This window comes from Melanotaenia boesemani, chromosome 5 (genome assembly GCF_017639745.1).
Source record: "Melanotaenia boesemani isolate fMelBoe1 chromosome 5, fMelBoe1.pri, whole genome shotgun sequence".
Classification (NCBI taxonomy): domain Eukaryota; kingdom Metazoa; phylum Chordata; class Actinopteri; order Atheriniformes; family Melanotaeniidae; genus Melanotaenia; species Melanotaenia boesemani.
The window spans coordinates 16,836,414-16,858,301 of NC_055686.1; the positions used below are offsets into that span (position 1 = coordinate 16,836,414).

At 41.7% G+C, this 21,888-nt stretch overlaps 1 protein-coding gene across 9 annotated transcripts in view; it reads right to left on the reverse strand.

The window, feature by feature from the left end:
* LOC121639685 (nuclear factor 1 B-type-like) overlaps positions 1-21,888 on the reverse strand; it is a 63,687-nt gene that overhangs the window by 11,396 nt on the left and 30,403 nt on the right. For 3 of the 9 annotated variants that reach the window (XM_041985095.1, XM_041985100.1, XM_041985093.1), the window contains exons 3-10: positions 15,937-15,993; positions 14,118-14,186; positions 11,160-11,280; positions 9,784-9,905; positions 6,570-6,698; positions 6,279-6,463; positions 3,560-3,698; positions 2,278-2,360 (exon numbers count right to left, since the gene is read on the reverse strand). In XM_041985095.1, the coding sequence (XP_041841029.1) occupies positions 2,278-2,360; positions 3,560-3,698; positions 6,279-6,463; positions 6,570-6,698; positions 9,784-9,905; positions 11,160-11,280; positions 14,118-14,186; positions 15,937-15,993 (905 nt within the window). Of the gene's footprint in view, positions 1-2,277; positions 2,361-3,559; positions 3,699-6,278; positions 6,464-6,569; positions 6,702-9,783; positions 9,906-11,159; positions 11,281-14,117; positions 14,187-15,936; positions 15,994-21,888 lie in introns of all 9 variants that reach the window. The other 6 variants (XM_041985094.1, XM_041985099.1, XM_041985092.1 and 3 more) reach the window with 4 other exon arrangements.

The following is a 21,888-nucleotide window of genomic DNA, read 5'->3' on the forward strand; positions in this document are numbered from 1 at the left end:
TTCACTGCCTGGGATTCGTAGAGCAGGTGTGGGAGCGTTTGGTGGTGTTTTTTTTTTTTTGTATTTTTATTGTCAAAGCCTTGTGTGTGTGTGTGTGTGTGTGTGTGTGTGTGTGTGTGTGTGTGTGTGTGTGTGTGTGTGTGCGCGCATGTGAGAGTGTGTGTGGGAAAGCGTGTGTTTTTCGTATTTAAGGTGTGCCATGTTTTAAAAAGGACATCCTCTGAGAAGAAAAGCTAACCAATTACTTGTTTTACAGTAATGAAACATGGCATTACACGAGTACCATTCATACATTAGCATTAACACTTAGCGTTACTGTGCTACAATTGCAGCATCTGTATTCTGATTTTTCTCTTTCTCTGTTATTTATTAAGTAAGAGTTTGATCAAAGCACCTAGCCCAGTAGCCAAGCTGCAAACCCTAACTGTTTACACATTTGTGTACGATGTGTTTCCCTCTTTCAACAAGTTTGAAACAAACGTCTGCAACTTTACAACTAAAAGTGTCAAAAAGTGCAAAACCTCATGGACCCCACACAATAAACACATCATTGCCAGATGAAGACAACGACCAAGTATTCTGTGAAAGTGTTTAGTCCTGTGGGACTTGGCTCTGAGTCTCTTCCCCCCCAGTGATGCGAGGCCAGATCCCAGGCCGGTAAATCAACCCACAGAAAACAAAAACAACTATGACAAGCAGGCGCAAGATGAATAAATGTGAGGGTTGTTTTTAGTTCCTTGGGCTTAGAAGAACATTTATTCATACAGTGTGTGATAACCTTGTGGAAAGGTGTCACTGTGGTGCTAACATATCTGCCATTTTTCTTTGACATTTTAAGGTGTCCCTTTTTTTTTTTTTTTTTTTTTTTTTTTAATAAAATACTACCCAAGCTGAATCCAATGAGACCTCAGCTGATATGACTCTTTTTTTCTTGGTGTAAAATGTTTCCAGCCTTTATTCTAGAGAACTGTTATGACATTACCCTTGAAAGATGTTTTCATATTTGGCTGATTCACTGTGGAGAAAAATGGCTTTATTGCCTTTGGAAACAAAGCCTTGGACAATCTCAGCAGCTACTCTAAGACTGCTGCTGTCTTGTGTAGTTACTTTGTGCCCTGCTGAAAGAAGTAGCACGGCTACTAGAAAATGTGGAAGACAAACTGTGCGACATCAGCCAAGCGAATCCTCCTGTTTCTCCTCCCTCTCCTTTGGAGTGGAATAAAAGCATCCCAGAGCTGACAAACACCCTCCTCTCCTCTATTTTTTCTGACTGATTTTAGAAAATTTGGGATACAGAAAAGGAAGAGGAAAAAACAGACAGAAGGAGGAGTGAGGAAACAGAGGCCAGCTTTGTCATTTTTACTAAAACATTAAAAAAGTGAGCTGAGGAGAAACCCAGCGATCATTATGTAGCTGCATGCAGATGCATTCAATTAGTTGTGGTTGGAAAAGCCTTGGCCTCAGACCAGCGCTTTCAATAAGATGAGGTGGGGGGGGGGGAGAGCACTCTCTCTCGTCCGACAACACCGCAACACTTCTAACCTCACAGACACACACAAACACACCCACGCACTGACACACACACACGGCTATCACTTCTGTCCGAGGACATCCTATAGTAGGGCGATGCCAGCTCTGCATATTCGGCTTGCAAATGAAGGAGTGTATTGATTGCATGTGTGTGAGAGGACTTCTAAAGCAATGTGTGAAGGAAATAAGCTCATTACGCTCTAAAAAGCACCCATGTGTACTATACATTTTCAAGCAGTGGCAACACAGTGACAGTGACCCTTCACCTGTATGTCTGTCTTTAAAGTGAATTCAAGAGAAAGATGTTTTTTTTCCCTCTCTAAACTGTTAAATTTAACCTTGAACATGCTCACTTATAGACATACTGTTATGTCTTAGTTTTCAAATATGACTCAGAATTCTTGGTGATCTTTGCTAAAATAAACTTAACTGTAAAAAGATAGCAGGATTTAAAGAAGCTAAATGTGATTTTCAGTAGGACTTGCTATCTTTAGCATTGTTGCGCCCTAGTCATTCTGAGATGTGAGAAAAACTATTACTCATTTGTTCCGCCAACAGCACTTGATCTGATCTTCTATAAAGCTCAAGACCTTACACTGCTGCCCACAAATCAAATTCTGACTGCAACTGGTTTTTGCAGAGGGCAGGGATAACACACATCTGATGTGTGGGGAGAAGTGGGGAGAAAATGAAAAGGATAACATGAGGAGCAAGTAAACTGAGTGCTGAAATGGAGGAAGACCTCACCTGTTGCTGGTGGAGGAAGGTTGGATCTCTAGGGTTCAGGCTTACAAATCGATTAGCTGTTGGGGTGCCTGGGGTTGAGTAGCCTGGGCAACATCATAAAAAAACAGAAATACATGTTTGCATTATAACCAGCACTTTAAGGATAGAATGTAGGAAACCGCTGAAAGAAGGTTTAGTAACTTCAAGTCATTAAGTGGGACCAAAAACCATCAGCTGGGGTAAAAGTTCCACGAGGAGTTCCACAAGGTTCAGTATGGGAGCCACAATAATTTTGCTTTATATTGATGCTATTGATGTTTTCATACAGCACACTCTTAAATGTTTCAGCATTCTTATGTAACATATTATTAAAGTACATTTTGCCAACAGCTAAAAAGATCGTATTGCTTAACCTCCAAGCAGTTATAAAAAAAATATATTATAATTCCTAACTCACTGAATGTTGTTGCTTAATCAAGAACCCTGCACATCAGTTCCCTACACACAGGGTACCACCTTACCGTCACCAATTCACAGGGAACTCTTTTGCAGCTGTATATTGCCAGTTATTCTGCAGCAGTAAGTGAAGAACTGGCTGCTAAATAGTAACCATCAACAGAAGAGTGTCATTCTACAGTGCTGGGTTAGCAAAAATTAACAAAAAAAAAAAAAAAAAAAAAAAAACGCAAAAGGAATATTTGGAGGAGGAGCAGAATAAACACCTAATTTCCAATGTTGTGACTCATGTTCAGCTCTAGCCGTAACACCACTGCTTCTTATTTTTATTACTAATTTTGTCTTCATTTTAATCTTACTACAGCTCCTTACTGCACTATTTTTTAGCTTTTTAAATACTCGGTCAATGGCAACGTGTCACGCTACTGATATGTTACTAACTAAGGAAATCCTGCACGTCAAAAAGAGGCGAAACATTCAAAGTTGAATTAGTGGACAAGTATCAAGCATTAATGTTCAACAGTTTTAATCAGAGGATGCTGAGACACAGATTTTCATCCTGGTGTGTTTATTTAACTATTAGTCATGGCATAAGGTTAATCAGAATATGTGTTGCCTTTAACCCATACTCATTCATAGCTGTTATAAGGTGTCTTTTACATCAAACCAACAGGCTGTGTCTTCTCACATTTCCAGGTACTGGGCAAGCAAAAATACCACAAGACCACACTGCCAAGACAGCTTCCAACTGCTGGTGTATAAGAGCCGTAAGAGGTAGAACTGCTGCTTGCTTGGTTTTTGGAAAGTTAAAGGTGATTGGTGGTGGTGTCAGTGGTGGTTTTCTCACCTTCTGTTGATGTGGTGATGGGCTTGGTGTCGGGCATGGAGAGCGAGACAGGTCGCACAGCGCCGTGGTGTGGCGAAGGAGCCAAGACTGGGGTGAAGTGGCCTGGGACCTTTCCAACCCCTTGACCACTGCTGTTAGGCTGCACGTGGGGCAGAGACAAGCAGAGCGCACAATTTAAACCAAGTGTTTCTAACAAAACTGTATATTTTATATTAAATTAGAGGGTAGTTATCCAGGGTAATAAAGATTTTAATCTGAATTTGGCCAAATCAGAACTGCACTCGTTTGGTCTGCAACTAAAATCCATAGCACTGCAAAAGGACAGGCTATTTCCAGTGACTTGTGTTTACCAGCTCTTGTTTGTTTATAAATGTGCAGTTGGGCAGATCTCAATAAACCAAGACAACATTTCACACTTTCATAAAAATAGTTTGCCCTGAATGAGCTAAGAATCCAATCACAGCATGTTGGGACATAACTGCCCTGCTGGCCCCTGACAGAATTAAAATGAACAACAAAAGGAGGCTGTAGCACTCACTCTTAATGCTCTGCCCAAAGAAAAGATGCTAGCACTTTCAGCCACTGACTTGTCACAGTTATTACTAATACTCTGCGGGGGGGGTGAGCAACAATAGATCCTCAGTTACTGACAATGGATTTCCTACATGATTCCACACAATGATTTTAATGGTGCTCATAAATGGAATTTAGGAGGACCCGGGCGTGAAAAGCCAGAGAGGGCCGTGGAGTGACCCGCTACAATGGTGTGAATGCGTCACTATAGAGAGCAAGCAGAGAGACTATATATAGGGGAAAGAAAAAAAGGAAGCAAGTGGGAGCTACTCTTTGAGACGGCTGGAGACTGTCTGGGCCGTTCATTTCAAGGCCGCCCCGAGTTCAAAACTCAAACAGGCCTTTTTGGAGAAGAATCATGTCCACAGGGTTCCCTTCGTTATGAATAGAATGTTTAATTAGAGTGTAATATAATCTGCGTTAAAGCAAGCATAAAAACATTCTGGCACTCGTCCATGGGATTATAAGCACTGTGTTATTTGTTGAACCCCCCCTTTTCCCAATCTTCCGTCCTCCCCTAACTGGTATTCTAGCGCTTTCTCTTCCCTACTGGATCCCACCTCACTAGCCCAATGCCCGGTCCCCCCGCTTACTCTCTCCTTTCTCCAGCACCCCAGCAGAGGGCCTGTTAATTCTGCACAAGAGCCGGGCCCCGGCAACGGCAAATATTTACAACCTTTATCATTCCCTGCGGTTTTTCTCTAGAGTAACAGTCCCCCCACCCCTCCTTTCAATCTAACCCGCTCCCTGCTCTGGAGATGGAGCCGTCTACGAGGCCTTTGTTTACAGTGAGAACAGCAGGGAAATAAAACTCACATAAATATCACACGGCTCTCTCATCTATAGAGACTCCTGCTCACTCTCCACACACTGACCGCAGTGTGTTCTCTCGATGTATTAAAGCTCTAAGCTATTTGATTTACTACTATGCCTTGATACAGTTTTGTTTGTCATACATGTGACTGCAATTGGTCGACTTTTTTTAAATACTTTTTTTTTCAATGGAGCCGTGAGTTGTTTTTTTTTTTTTCTTTTTATACAAACATAAAGCCACAGATGTATTATAACCTTTGCCCTGAGCGTTAGATCAAGCTGAAAATGGAAAAGGGCATAGAAAAGTCAGGGTCTGAAAGCAAATTGTTCAAATTTACTTAATATAATTTAACTCCCTTTATATGTTACCGTAATCCGTTAAATCAAGCTCAACAAGGCCACTTAACTAGACTAGAGTCCTTGTTCTAGTATTCAAGCATGTGAGAGGAATAAATCTATTGACAGAAGTAGTTTCCACTTTGTGATGATGGCTGGTGATGCGCTCCGATTCAGGTTGTCATTACCAACTGTTCTGCCACCGTTTTTTTTTTTTTTTTTTTTTTTTCTTCGAATACATGGCACCAGTCGTAGTTTTCCTACAATCCACATATTTAATGATATTGAACTCTTTCAGCTGAGACTGCATTTTTTTAAGCGTTTTACAGTCTTTTCTGGGTCAAAGCATAGAGTAGAAATCAGTGACCATATGCTGGATTCAACTGAACATATACATGCTGGAGTTATTTGCCTCCCAATGGCATATTCTGGAGGGGTTAGTCCAAACTTTAGAAATTGAATTTAGTAAGACTGTAATGTGACAAAGAAGTCTTGATGTGTCTTAAAAAATCTGCCTTGAGCTGAGTCAAACAAACACAATAGTTCAATAAAATCAATGGAAATTGGAATAACAGAGAACAATAAAAGAGAAGCAGGCTTGTCTTCATACAAGAACATGTGTTGATCAAACTGGGGCCATCTTAAGTTCCTAAAAGGGTTAAATTAGGTTTTTAATATGAAAACATTTTCATACATTTGAGAGATGTAATGAAAATCATAATTAAAAGCTATGGTTGTCAATTAAAGGGAAAAAAAAACCAACAAAAAACAAGCTGCTATTCTTAACTTTTAAATGCACCAATGAGGCAGTAATAAAACAATGCGTGCTGGAATCTATCTTATCTTTTATCCCTTGAGGTCAGATGGGAGCAGAGCCCAACAAGATAATGAAGAAAGAACACTAGAGGCTATGAAAGTCAAGCTAAACCACCGTCTGACTTCTGACCTAAAAAATGGCTTCTTCATACACTCACACAGGAAAAAAAAAAAGACTGACCTGGCTGCTCTGTGGGCTGGACGGGTCGTAAGACGGCACGTAGCTCTTGAGGGGATCAGCAGGGTTGAGGTGAGGCGGGTAGCGGATGGTGGTGTGTGAGAAGTAGGTCGATGGTGCCGGGGGCAAGATTGCCGAGGCCGAGAACTGCAGGGGCGAGTGTGGAGGGGGGCTCCTCGTCGATATAACTGCAAAGAAGAAAGATGAGAGAAAACGATGTATTGTGGGTGTTTTGGATAAAACAATCATCCACTATCAGCATCTATTCTTTGTTCTTCATCGACAGTAACTCACCACTGTGTCCCACACCTGTTAGGCCCGGGTGATGAGGCTGAGAGAAAGTGCTGAGTCGTGGCGAGGAGTCCTGCGGAGAGGTGGGGCTGAACAGTTTCTCTGTCTTCTTCATGGTGGGAGAGGACATGTCTGCTGGTAGGAAAAGCACACATAAACACATAAATGCATCCTTCAAGTCAAAAAACATGTGCAAGCTTCTTTTTTTTGTTATCAAAGCATTAAAGTTTTAAAACTATTTCTATGAACATACATGAAAGGAAAAACAGTACTCTGTACAGTACTTCTGTGCAGAAAAGTTAACTCTTAGGATACAATATGTTGATTTGTTACTGAAAATTAATCAAATCATTTCTCTAAAGCTTCCACTACTGTCTCTATTAATCATTAATAAAAGCAAGGTATGGTAAAAATTAAGCATAACTTGATCTGTGTGTGACTGCTCAGAACATAATGAAATACGCCCAAAGCAATTTTTATTTCCCCCAAAGGGCCAAAATTACAAATAATCTCTGGAATCATTATAAATCACTGGACTTCCCCAAGAAGTGAAAAAGAGTCTTTTGTCATGTCTGAGCACACAAATTAATCCAGTGAAGTGACACGTTGTTATAAAGCAGCTGGTCGCCCAAATAGGGTTTAAGAATTTCAAGACCCTCACGTAATCTTAAATAGAATTTTACAGCGTTACATCTGCTTTGCTCGGCCTTACAGAGAGTCTGACAAGCTACCGTAATTCCCCATGAATAATCCTGAAGGCTCAGCTGAAGACATAAAATTTGTTAAGGAAATTCATGCACTTCTACAGACTGTAACAAACTCACAAACTCAACTTGCAAGCTGCTCATTATTGCGGCGCTACACTTTCATGAGCAATGTTCTGCTGTCACGGCTGCGCGGTTTTCAATTTTCCATGGTGAGACACAGAGTCTGAAGGGAACGTGATAACAAATAGATGCGAGAGGAAATGACCTAAGTCTGCTTGCGCTTCTTTCTTTGAACATTCATCAAGTGCTTTTCTGGTCGTCACAGATTTCTTGGGGTTTGTAACTTTCACGTCATCCATCTCTTTCCCCCCCCGCCCCAAAAAATAAGTTGTATGGACCCTAATGTTGAGGCATTTCTGGAATATTAACCTCCCTTCTCTGCACTCGCTAACAGCAGGGAAGGATCCACCCGAGTGACGGGAAAAATCACTCATCTCCAGAGGCAAGAACGTCAGAGATGGAAGGAATTTAGGGGGATTTCCCACTCTGAGGATGCAAGAGGACATACTATTAGGTTTTCATTTTGTGTCAGAGACAGAAACACCTATGGGAAAACTTATGATGCTGGTTAACGTCGCCATTAAAAATATTTCCTGTAGTTGATTTTTTCAGCCTTCCCCTTTTCCTTCAGTGTACAGCATTAAATTAAAATGCAACTAACAGACATATTTAACAATGAGTATTTTGAATAAAAAACTTTTAATATATATTGCACGCTTATATGTTAATAAAATCGTTAATAAGAGCATCTAAGTCTGCAGTACTGTCCCAACGCAAAACATAAGGAGAGAAGCTATTTCTTCCGCCATATTGAGAGGTTTTTGCAGAACAACAATGTGAAAGTAATGGCTGCTTGGCCCCTTGGAGGACTCATATGGGTTTAATATCACCCCACATCTCATTTATTCTTTCTTGACAGAATAATAGCTATGTTTGGAGAATTTCCTACCCACTTCATTCCCTTTCTCCTCACCCCTAGTGTCTATGTTTACCCACTGCAATACTCACAGGCCTTATGCAGAGGGACATTCTGAAATGCCATGTACCCACATTGGGCTGTGGCTGAATCCCACCACTACTTTGTCTCTCGTGTCTCATCTGGTGTTTTCCGCTCGGAGCTTCCCCACTTATTATATTAAATTAAAAACAAAAAAGGAGACCAGACCAGACCAGAAACCACTGTGTGCCTTTGCTAAGGGAAAAGATGAGCTTGATTCCAAATGACTTTGTCACAGTCAGATGAAATGTCTTTTGCCACCTCTGGTGGTTAAACCCAGATGCAGTGCAGGCTTCAGAGCGTTGACGGAAGCCATCAGAGGGTGAGAATGATCAGGAAACAGGGGATAGTGAGGCCTTAATTAAAAGGGCGACGAGTTCTGCTCTGCACCAGGAGACAATGTAATGAGACGTTGCGTCTGTCCGCTGAGGATCTCACTTTCTCTGTTGCACAGAAGCAAACATGCAGTAGTTCAAGCTTGTTTCTCTGAACTACACATCTCTGTCTTTTTCTCTGATCCTTTAATCCACTTGCATTAGCTTATTAGGTGTATTCTGACTATTACTATCAAATTTCTGCAGTAAAATAAAGTGGAGCAAATTCTCCTGACTTCAGCAGGAACGCACAGGCACATTATTACTGTAAAATTGTTTAACTTTTTTTCCTGCAGGTGTAATTACTCTAAATGAGGTCTATAAGGAGAAATTTATCTATAATAACAGCACCTCACAGGGTATTTCAAGCTGTTTATGTAATTGTATACAAAAAAGGTTTAAAACTAACTCTTTTTTATGTATTATAAGTTTATCTGCAGAAAAAATGCAAGTGTAAATTGTATTTATACATCCACTGTTGACTTTCTTTAAGCAACTTGGTAAGAATAGGCATTTTATTTCAAGAACCTCCCAAATTGGTGTTAACATTTGTACAACTGTTGATACGTGGGGCTGTTTCTAAGACTGAGTGTATTTTAACCTTTCAACATTCTGCTCAGGCATTTTGCTAAAGCACATTTTTATATCTTATTTGAAAAATATGTCTAACTGATTTTAATTTATAAGCAAATAAAACCATCTCAGCCACTTGGCTTAGGTATGGTCTAAAAGTATGGACTGATGCATTCACTAAATGCTTTCTAAACCATTGATCTGCAATGAAAAGTAATAGCAACTTGGGACAAGGCTGAGAGATAAGTGAGTTTAGCCACTGTTAAAAACAACGTGCAATTCACTTTCATTAACTCTATTTGCATGCGACAAGGATGAAAGATCTTCTTATCCTTTGGCAAATTCTGTCAACATGCTCTTGTGCAACGATGAGCTGTGCAAAGTTGCACTGGGAGTGTTTGTACAAGTGCATGAATGTGATGGAGGTGTTAGAGGCAAAATGCAACCATGCCTGATGAACTTCCCATGAGTAAACAGAAGTGGTCAAACAAAAAGAGGAAAATCACCTCCGTCTCGCTCATGCCAGTTTGCCCGACTGCTTGCTGGTGAGCTGGGTGATGAGTAGAAGTCAGGTCCTGTCGGGCTGGTGTCCATGTTCTCGTCCATGTTGACAGTTTTGGGCCTTTTGCTGCAAACATGGAAAAATTTACAGCTTGACCAGGTTTTGGGTGGCACAACATACACAACTGCAAGATGGTGTCAGCAATGATTTGGGACATTTGGGGTGGATGGTTAGCCAAGACTGACCTGTATCATGCAAATGTTAAGTTAAAAGGAATGGCTTCTTATTTGGTAAACACTTCTGTTTATGTTTTTTTGTTTGCTAGATTAGAGACACCTCTTAGGACTGTATACTAAAGAACATATGTATAATTTGAATATCCATAATATTTTTTAAATTAATTAATTTTTTTATTTGGACAGAACATATTAATTAAACCATATTTTATTGCCGTAAATATGCTGGATTTAGAAAGATGCTAACTTCCATTTGCAGTCCCCTAAGAAACAGCTCACAAAAATTACATTGATAACATCAACAGTACAGCACCATAAACAATACAATAAAAATTAAAATTACATAAAAAAATGAAGCTAGCAGTTGAACCTTTTAGTTTATATTAGCATGCAGATAAAAAAGAGGTTGATTAAGTTGTTTTGAGACATTCTAACAGTTACAGCTTTGCTGTATGAAATAAACAATGACATAAAAGGTGCTAACTAGACCTCTAGTGTTATTGATTTTATTTGGACAAAGATGCTAGCCGTTTGCCCTTGTTTTCATACTTCATGCTGAACTAATGCTTTGTTCAGTTAGCTTACAAATTGGAGCTGGGAATGACTATGTTCCATTTAGGAAGGACTATGTTTCATCCGGAACGGACTATTTTCCAGTTAGAAGTGGGCTAGCATCTTTGCCAGCTAGCTATTATTAGCTAACTAGCTGATAAAGCATTAGCTTTATTTTGTGCATAAAAACACAGTTGGGTGTGTTCATTGATAGAGGACACTACGCAACTGAATTTACAAGACAAATGCTAACAGACATGCTAATAAAACAGTTTATTGCTGTAGCTATCACCACTGCTTTTATGTGTGGGGCAGCCATGTTGGATTTTCAGGTCAAGGTTGGTGAGGCTGCCCCTACTTTCTAAGTTGGCAATCTGACTTCAAGGAGGTTTTTAATAGTAGAGTGCTAGCCATTTCATTTTCATAGCCACATAGGAAATGAACAAATTATATTCTAACCTTAGAATAATTTCAATCTGTCCTTTAAAGAAATCTATAGCAACATTACTGAAAGCGAAATTACAGTGCTCATCTTTTGAGTTTATTTGCCCTTAAACTATATTCCAAAAAATATCAAATAACTTTCACTGACCTGCCGGGAGGGGAAGACAGGGAGCGATGCAGTCCCGCACTGGAGTTCAGGTCATGATAGTAGGGTTGGCTGGGCATGTCAGCCATGGAGAAGGGTACCGCTGCGCCGTGGGTGATGGGCACTATAGAGGACACAAGAAGAAGAGTTCAAAGTCACATTGTTGTTAGACTGAGAGATGTCTTGCTCTATCTTTATTTTTCTTGACTGATGTTAATGCTTTAGAGGCCTTGTGTATTACAGATGTGACCGCTGATATACATCCTAATTGGTTGTAAATCAAATTATCATCATAAGTAATTGCATAGATTAAAATGACAGTGAAATATGTTTCCATTGGCTTTAATGTCTTCAACTTTTTGCTTTTGTTGGCAGATAAAATAATTAATGGTGCCTAAAAATCTAAAGTAAATCCCACAATCACCCTCTCAGGCTCATAAGCATTTTCTTTCCAGTAAGGCACTTAGCAGATAATAATTTATATGGAACAAGTGATGTTTTTCTCACTGCGGTCAAGGTGAGGGATTCTGTTTCAAGGGAGGGTGGGCCTGTGTTTACAGAACAAAAGGGGTTCACCACCCATCCTCGCTCTCTCTCCCCCGTCTCTCGCTTTCACTTGCTTCAGTGTGTGGCCCTCGTGGCTGCCTGCAGCTCGAGTGGTTGGTTGGTTTGGAGTGGATGAGAGGATGGATTGTGTAGCGCTGTCTGTTGTGGTCTGAGGTTCACCACTGGCACGATCCCTCCACCAGTCTCCACCCTGGCAGCCCACTGTAGCCCTGGCAAAAGCCCCTACCCGCTGCTACCCACACCGCACTGTCTATAGAGGAATGTATCCGGCCCGAAGACACTGAACACAACACCATTTTTGGCTGATTTTTTATAGTTTTTTTTTTTTTTTTTTTTTTTCATTTACAGTCCCCCCCGCCCCAACCATCTCTCTTTGGGGTGGTGTTTCTTTTCTTGGCTTGGCACCGTATTTGTGATGTCACTTGGCACGTTGTCAGTTACCTAATTTAATATCTGTTTTAAAATTTTCAACCAAAACAAAACAAATAATGAATAACCAATAAATTTTTAAAATTGAAATGATGCTGCAAAAGAACATACTTAACTGTTGCATCTTTAAAACCTCACCTCATTTTACTATTACTGAGAAAAGGGAGAATGTAATGGGACAAATTTGCATAAATCAGCTTCCCGAGCCTGTGCATGTCGCCGTTTTTCTGTTGACAAAATATCGTTACACTTGCAGTTGAGGCTCCTGTTGCATTAGTGAGTGTCCTCGCCGAAATGCTGGACTGCAATTCAGCCTTGAACTCCGCAGCTCCCTTTGATGGACTTCAAAGAATGTCTCAACAGCCTGGAGAGTTGGGAGAGAAGCGCGATGACGGACGAGCGGCTGCTTAGATATCTTCCCAGGGAGCGACTGGCTGAGTGAGTGACAATTCCTGTGCGTCCGGCGACCTTTTTAAAATTCCAACTCGACTTCAGTCGGCTTTAGTGAAACCAGGCTCTGTCACATGAGAGCAAACATGGCAGCTCAGAGGCCATCTGGTCAGGGGGCAAATTAAACAGTACAGAAAAACACAGTCTTCCAAGGGATATTCAGTCTGAGCAGAGAAAAGAGTAATTTCTCTCTTTCAGAGGGCAAAAAGAGACAATGTGGTCAATGCTCTTGAATAAGAAATACTTGATGTGGATAAACAAAAGGAAAATAGTATTAGTTCTCTGATTTTAAATTATATAGTGTACTCTTATGCCTATTTTGGCCAATTTTAAATCACCTAATGACCGTAAATAACTAAAAATGAATTAGTTTATTATTTTTTTACTAAGACTGAGTGTACAAAATGTAATAAAATTGTGAAAGCAGCTCAGCATTATTTTCCAAACTCAAAACTGACATTTTAAAATTGATTGTTCTGCCTGAGAAACAGTTAAAAACCCAATTAAATTCAATTTATTATGACATAAGGCAGGAAAGAACTTTCACACTACAAATGGGAAAGTCGTATTTTTGGTCAAAAAGTGGTATAAAAAAATTATCCACCAAAAACAAAAACAAAAAAGTATTAGCCGTGAATCATTACAGCATGAAGAAAGCTAGCACTTTGACTGTAGTTTATTTTAGTGCAGTCTCCTCTTTTTAATCCTTGCTGTAGTTACAGTTCCAGCATTCCTGACGACAGCACTGGACAGGAATTGCACACCCCCTCCGAGTCTACCAATAGGACTGGAAATGGCTGGTGCATGCTACAACACACAGGCAACACAGCACCGGTATGTTTCCTTTAAACACAGGTTGTTGAGGGGGGCTGACTGGAGTCTTTGTGCTCCATGGGCACGTTTGCTACAGTCGTAGTTGTAGCTTGCGGGGGGGGCAACACAGGTACACGGCTCCTTAACGTGCCCTCGGCTATTAGAGTAGTCCTGTGAGAGCAACCGTCAACGGCTCTGCAGAGAAGAAACATGTCTATACAGATAAATGCAGGCTCACACAGACAGCTGCATACTCATGTGTTATCTTATTGCAAAGGAGACCGGCCAAACTGGATTTACCACCCCACAGCTGTGTGCTTGGATTTCAGTTAGTGCAGAGATTATGAAGAAAAACAGAGTTTATGTGGCCGTTGAGGGTGAAGACGTTTCTATTTTTCAAAAACTGGGGGCAGTTGTTTTAGTTTATATGGAAACACAAAGAAACAAAGGTTTCTGCAGAAACACACACAGGTGGTTTTCAGTCTGTAGCCTGATCATTGAATGTGTGCATTTGAACAGACTGACAGCTTTCTGACTCATATTAACTTTGATGCACCTGCTACACCTTCTGCACACAGATTTTATAATGTCTCAGTTTATCTGATTGTACAGCACAGCGATAAATATAAGAAAAAAACACTTAGGTACAGTAGGTGTACAGTGCAGTGTATTATAGTGGAAAAACAGGAAGTGTGTACTTACTTCTGGACACTCGCACCAGCTCTGCAACACTGAAGACTCCTGATTTGATGAAACTGTCTTCCAAATAAACTGCAGACAAAGGGAGGATGAATACTGTTTATTGCAGCTGTAAATAACACATCTTAAATGCTTGTAGTTTACTGAATGTAGAGAAAATAAGGTTGAGTAAAAAATAACAAAATTCACTGTATTTAAGTACGAAATGAGCAATCACATTGGATTTAATATAAATGCTAAATAATTTCAAAATATTTAGCAAAGATGTGGCAAAAGATGCAATGCAAACTATCCTTCAGTCCAGTGTCTACTTCATTTAATTTAATTTTATTATATTTTAACATATTATATTCAGAGCACTGCTAAGACAAACACAGAAGAAGCAGCTAATTACACAAAGATTTAAGCATGAACACCCTTAAATATATTTAAAAAATAAAAAGAAGAGAAGGACAATCCCCTACTATTTAGCATTTCTCAGTCGTGGATTCCACAGCTGAAACTGAGCAACCACATTTGTTTTGTTTTATTTTGACATGTTTAAACTAACACTGCAGCACAAAATCCTTCTGCGCTGTCCGCTAGAGAGTGACAGGACAGGTGTGTGAGGAGGAGGAGGAGGGAGTGACATGCAGACTCTTGCTGATGTGAGGAAAACTAACGAGTCCGCGCTAAAGTGCTGCTGGCGCTGCCTATTTAATCAAATACAAAAGCAAAGCTTTTAAAATGCTCGGCTGTTGTGCTGCGATACAGCTTTACCGTGAGAAATATTTTTCAAAAAGTCTCGTTTACCGCATTGCTACAATGAAATCATTTCATTTTACTCTGCTGTAAATAAACTGTTTTGAAATTCACTGAAAGTAAATCAAGCATGCTTCAGTGCAGCCAGATTTTTTCTTTTCCTTTCTTGTCTGGTATCAGGATGGCTATTCTAATGTATTTTTCTGCTGTGCTGGTACATTTTTGCAAGGTCTGTATGACCTGCCCAAGGCTCGGCAGGTCTACTCCAAGGCTGTCAGTCAAGATAAAACATCCAGACAAGTTATTGACGCTCAAATGACAGCGGCTCTGCTTTGATTCGCTGCTGAGGGCACTCACTCTGTGCCAAACAGATAGAAAGGTATCTCTGTTGGTACCTAAATAAGCTTGATGCCTCTTGTGAACTGATAGCTTTTGTAAGCATCTATGCCACCGCAGAGGGCCTCCCAGGCCTGAGTCACTGGCTCGCCAGCATGTTTTCCTTGGCAGCGGCATCAGCAGAACCTGCTCTTGAGGTAGAAAACTAATTATACTTCTCAAACTATTTCTCATTCCAACATTGTGACAACACAGCGCAGGTCAGTTCAGGGGAACGGCAGCGCTTGTTACAGTAAATTCTCCACAGCCCGGCTCTGTTGGCTCACCTTGCAGAGCTTAACCACGAGCCAAAAGCACAATCTGCTGTCACATTTTCACTCTGCATCTTGAATGTCAACACTTCTTTAGAAAAAAAAAAAAAAAAAAAACATCATTTGATGTTATCATTTTGGCGAAGACAACTAAATTTTATTGGTATTCTCCCGCAAATGCACACAAAAAAATTAAACAAGCAAAGTTGAAATTTGACTTCAGGTTTTTTAATATATATCCGTTATAGATTTTTTTCTTTGTTCACTTGACAGCGGCTCGTGTTTATGCATCTAGCGCTATTTTGCCTGCAAGCCACAGAGGTCACAACCCTGTTTAAACTAAGTATGGTGTACATAAGTTATAGTACAGTGGGTGAGCTGGAGAGGAACAATAGAGTGATGACAGGAGGGAGGATGACTGCCACTGTACATACCTGGAAGAGGGTTTTTGCCTGGCTCATTGTTACTTGGACTTCCTGACTGCTGCGAGTCTGTGAACACACAGAGAGAGTGGCGGTGGGGGGGGGGGGGGGTGTTGGTTAGCATTGGAACATACCATCTTAGTGAATCAAAGTTTTCTTCATAGCATTGATTTTTATTTAAAAATAAGGAAAAAGGCCATATGAGTGTTATCCCCTACCCTTCCTGGTTCTTCCTGCTTATCTACTGTACCAGTAAAGAAGAGTGCTCCCATCATAGATTAAACAAGACAGCTTTGTTTGAACAGTACTATCATTAATGGGAGGGCAAACTGAAGAGAAAGCTCTGTTTGACAATTTTTCAAAAGGGGGGATGGGGGAGTGTCCGGGTTCAAAATGTGTTCGGTCCTGCTGTGCAAGGTACAAGTACAGAACAAAACATGGAGAGAGGGCAGCAGGGGTGGGGAAACGCAAGGAAACATGAGTGGAATTCTTTCCACGAGCTACAGGGTTTGGTATGAGGCGGCCCGGACTGACGTCTTTTACCTTAGAAGCCTCACCGGGAAGGGAAAGTATAATTCTTCTGTAGTTCCTAGCTGATTACTGACAGGCACTGGGGCCTTTTTCCTTTTATGTTACACAGTGCCAAAGTTGTGAAACATCAAAATTAGTGGTATAAATCCCTATCAGATTTCAATCTGCGAAGCACTGTAAGGGTGACTCAACCTACAGAGGCCCTGAGCTCAAACATGGAGCAGAACTAAAAACAATGCCAAACATTTAATGGCAGCATCTGAGTGGACCCTCATAATGATTCAAACTGGCCCGAGCCCACACATGCCCTGAGACAGAGAGGGAGCAATGAGAACCAGAAGGGAGATTACCATCTACACCTTTAACATGTGACAGTTTTAACATGAGAGGCAAGAAGTTTGGAGAGACGGTGAACTTAGATACCCTCGCCTTGCAACAACACCCATTTTCCTGCCGCAGCTCTCATGAGTTTTGTTACAGAGAGAAGGAAAAGAGAGAAAAAGAGGTGGGGGGGAGGGACAAGAAGGAAGAAAAAAGTTGAAAGATTTATTCCTTTCTTGCTCTCTCTCTGTGTCGCTCTCCTGCTCTGTCTTGTTCCCCCTCTCCTAAATTTGACTATTAAACAGCGCCGCAAAAACAGAATGTTCTTGGCCAGAGCTCAACAATGACAAAGTAGGGAGGGAGAAGGACCATACATTAAGCAGAAAAAAATTCCCTTATTTTCAGTATACTTAGCCCTTAAAACAAATGACCAGTGTACAAGTTGGGGCCTTAAAACACATCCTTGCTCTGGTAATAATAAAAAAAAAACAGCTTGGCTTTTAAATGTCTGGAGAAGTTAAAATTTCTTGTTAAAAGTTTTCATAGTGCCACATTTAATTTTACAACTAGAAAACATAAAAAACAGCCACAGCTCAAATCTGAAAAGCTGCAACCTGAAAATTACTGGCACTCAATTCCTCTAAATCCCTTAAAGAAGAACTCAATCATCACATTTACGTTTCTCCAGAATCTGCAAGTTTTACACTTGTGCATTGAATATATGTTAAGTCATTGTCAAGTTCCTGCACACACACACACACACACACACAAACTGTGTAAAGAAGCTTCTGTGGGTAAGAGCGCCCCCACCACCACCACCACCACATTCCACTTTCAGAGTCATCCATCAGTCTAGTTACGACTGCCAACTCTATGCCTGCTCCCCGGGAACTGCTGAGAGCAAGAGAAACAGGCAGAAGGATAGAAAGAAGAACAAGAGAGCAGCTCTGAGGTAAACACTGAAAAGGTGTTGGTGGAGGGGGGGGTGTCAAAAAAAAAAAAAAGAAAAAACGGCGAGGAGGTGGGAGAGGCGCTCCAGTTCAGTTAGATTGGATCAGAGTTGTGTGTTGTTGTTGTTTTTTTTTTTTTTCTTCTACTTCTTCAAGAGCTGAACAGGCAACCAAAACAAAAAGAGCAGATGGTCGTGGCAATTAGAGATCCCAGGCAGCATCTTCCAGCATGAGGCCCCCACTGTAGCACCAGGAGAGACCACCTGGATGACTCAAGGTGGGATGCAAGCATATGGCACATCTGCCGGAGGTGCACCAGAGCAGGAAGCACCTCCCCTTATTGCATTACATTTTACCTTTGACCTCAGAAGATCAGAATTATGATCCCTCTTTTTTTCTTTTTTCCCCCCCTTTCGGAGTTATTACATTATTTACTGAAGTGTTTGCACATTTGAGAGGCTTTTTAGTTCATGTTTGTTTTGTCTAAGCTCTTAGTCTTAGTTATTCAACAGGTATTTTAACATGATATAAGCACAACAACTAAAGTCTAAATAAGAAAAATATTGGATTTAAGTGGTTATACATTTAAATTATTTTTTAAAAGAGAACTCAGAACTAGTAAAGTGAAGCTGTGGCTTGTTACATTAGGAGCCTTGGGCCTAGTATCTGTATCTAAAAGGTGTTCTGTGCAGAAGCCCAGCCAATCTGATAGTCTTCAAATAAACAGTAGTGTAACCTGTAAATAAACAGTTGCGGTCAAGGAGGCTCAGCTTTGCCCTGGGAGCTTGGCAGGGCTTGATCGTGGGGCCAGACACCACACACACGGCCTCTCACACACACATATACACAACCACGCACGTACACACACGGCCCCTTTCCAAAAACAACATTTCTTGGCACCCTCCGTCCCTGCCACTTGTTTAAATAAACAAACCGGTTCATGAAGGAAGGGGAAAAAACAGCCCCATGTATGAATCAGATTATCTGCTGTTACTCAGCAAAAAAACGCTGAAGGGGGGAAAAAAAAGCAGCAGAAGGGGCTTGTGGGTATTTTGGATGTGTCCACAAGTTCTTACACCTTCTTGTCCGGTGGGATACTTATCATACCACTGTAACGATTAGGGCAATTAGTGGTAATGGCAACAGAAATCTGGCTCGGCAAGAAAGTTTCTAAGTGCTTATGAGGTTTCTCCACACCCAAGTGTGTTACTCGCCTGGATTTTATAATCACTAAAACACTCGCACACACTCTCCCTAACCCACCCTCTTCATTTTTGGCATGATACCCATTCTGTTCCCACTAAATTGTGGAACACATATGCACATACACAAAGTGTGGATTAAATTAGCCACATAGTTTGGGAAACTTTTTTTTCTTTTTTTTTCCCCTAACAACCGCGGTGCACGTTTCTAGCCCACAAACACTTGCAGACATGTACAGATATCCTCCACAAAAAAACAAGCGCGCGCACGTCACGCACGCCCTGCAGATGCATACCGCTGTCGACATTTCAGGAGGAGAAGCCTGTCTGGCAGCCATTTTATGCCGAGCAGGGTTCTGTGCACATGTATAGCACTCTGGCTGCCAGAGGCATGGGTCCTGAGCCAAGATGAATTTCAGCAGCCTGGGGAGGCGAAGGGAGGGGAGTGTGCAGAGGAGAAGGTGGAGAGGGGTGGACTCCCAGAGAAGTAGAGAAACAGAGAGAGAGAGGGAGAAAATATCGACCTAATTACGGAGCAGCTCCGATGCGTAATGTTTCGACAATACAGCTGCTCCTGAGTAAATATTTGATGTGGCCAAGCAGACTTTCTTCTTAGTGTCCTCATCCGGAGACTCCTGTTTGTCCTTCCTTGGAAATGCACAGCCATGTGTGTGTGTGCAGCAGGGTCACACAAGTCTTGACAGTGCACATAAATGACTGTACATGTGCTGGTATGTAATGTGTGTGCATTTTGTCTCATGTCCTCCTGTGCTCCTGGTTTCTATCATTCACAGCTTTGTGGATGACCTCACACAACTCAGGCTGACTTCCAACAGCAGAACCTGCTCCCTTATCCAGATCTTTCTTTCTTCTGCTTGCTATCTGTCTATCGCTGCCCCTGCGCCTGCAACAGTATCCGTCCTCTATTGTAGCTTTTCATACCCGCCTGTGTGTATATCTACTATTCAGTGTGTATCCATGCGTCTTATCCCACGAAAAGCTCACACTACATCGTTTTTTTCTTGAATATTTCTTGATTTTCTTCTCCTATCTTTTTTTTTAAACACTTTTCTTTTAATGTTTCCATCTGTGTTGGTGCTCTCCCCCCATTTGCCGCCTTTATTAAGGCCCCCCGTCCACCTCCTTCTCTCTAATTCTATCTCTTTGTCTCTCTATCTGTCTTTTCTCCCCCCCCTCACGCTTTGTTGTCTAAACAAAGTGGCCTTTATCGGGATGAGCCGCAACCCAAACAAGCCAAACAAAAGATATGGGCGAGAAAATCTGTCCGCAGAAGAAGGAGGATCTTATCGTGCCAGCCTTTGTGTGCCAGCCTGCCAACTGGCGATGCCCCCCACCGCTGACCCCTCCCTATATACACACACACACAACAAATTTTGCCATCCAAGCTCACCCCCCACCCCCACCCCAACAGGACTCACACATGGCATCCTGCAAAGGGCTGGCACCTGACCTGGTCGAATGGAGAGTGATACTGATGCCGAGGGTGAGGGGGAAGACAAATGCTGTGCCAAATGGAGCGCCATCTTGGGGTGGCATTGTCTGTCAAGGATGATGAGCTTTGGCAGAGCAGTAAATCAAACACTGAAATGCAGAAAAGCTTCCTGGTTTACTTACTTTATCTATATTTGGCAAGCCTGGGTACTGGACCTCAACACTTTGTGACTACCAAAGTACAGAAACCCTCCTCTGCCTACAAGCTCATCCTTGCCTTATTGTTGGTTTTATGATCAGTGATACTCTGCAAAGACAGAAATGGATAGCGTTGCATCTCTTTGACAAACTACGACTGCTTTGCTCCAGTAATGGCTACACATTGTGTGACACTGTAATGGTTATCTCATAATTGGAACAAGGGAGGTATTTCTTATTGGCTTAAAGGAGCACCTGGTAATCCGGATGGCTTCCCTATCAAATGACGGCCTGTGACGGGGAATGCAGGTACAGTGGGATGAGTTACACACAAACACGCACATGCACACACTGAGACGAATGTGAGAGAAAAGCAGAGGGAAAGTGAGAAGGGCAAAGTTGAAATGTCTGTGAGAACAATGAAATGTTGCCTTCTTTTCTGTAAGCTAGACACCACAGTCTGTCGAGGTTTTGAGACTTATGGAATCAAGTGGGATCCAAGCCCTCTCTCAACCAGAGAACGCGCATGCATGTGTATTTGCGTGGAACCTGGATGTGTTTGTTTCTAATCGTTGCATACTAATGCCAGTGAAGAGTGGGCCCTCTTTCTCCTCGCCGAGCCTCTGCGCCTTCTCCGTAAACTCTCACGGCGGTGAAAAGAGGAGAGCATTTTAACTGAGCTGAGAGGACAACAGACTCCTCATTGAGGTCACCAAACAGTGTGGACAGGGAGGGAGCGCATTCTGTGGCGAGTGGGCCTTGAATAAGGCTCTGAATGGCCTGATGGATCATTAGCCACACCGACCCGGGAGAGGAGAGGGGAGAACCTGGCCAGCACAAAAGGATACACAACCTCAAAACTAAGGATGCAGATGAGGGGTTAATCCCTCCAAATTCATCTTCCCCACCTTTTAATTTGCGAGATAAAGTTTACCCACCTCTGAACAGATGCACACATTGCATGCATTTACCATGCAAAAATAGAAAAAAAAGGGAGAAAACACTCAAAAGCAGTTTTCATTCATGTAATTCCATGTAATCATGCTACATTTGCACATTAAATGTACACACAATGACATACTGAACACGTGTGGTCAAACAGAGGCACGCACTCAGCATCCCGCGGTGAGCTGGTCTGTGCTGCGCGATGCAGTCAGCAGGCTGGCTGCAGACAAACTGTACAACACAACACGACACAGTGGCTCATCTGTCCCATGAAAAATGAGCAGGCTGGTCTCCGGTCAGCACACTGCACCCTGCTTAATGTTTCCACCTCCTCCTGCTCTCACTGTTTGCCCTTTCCTCACAAT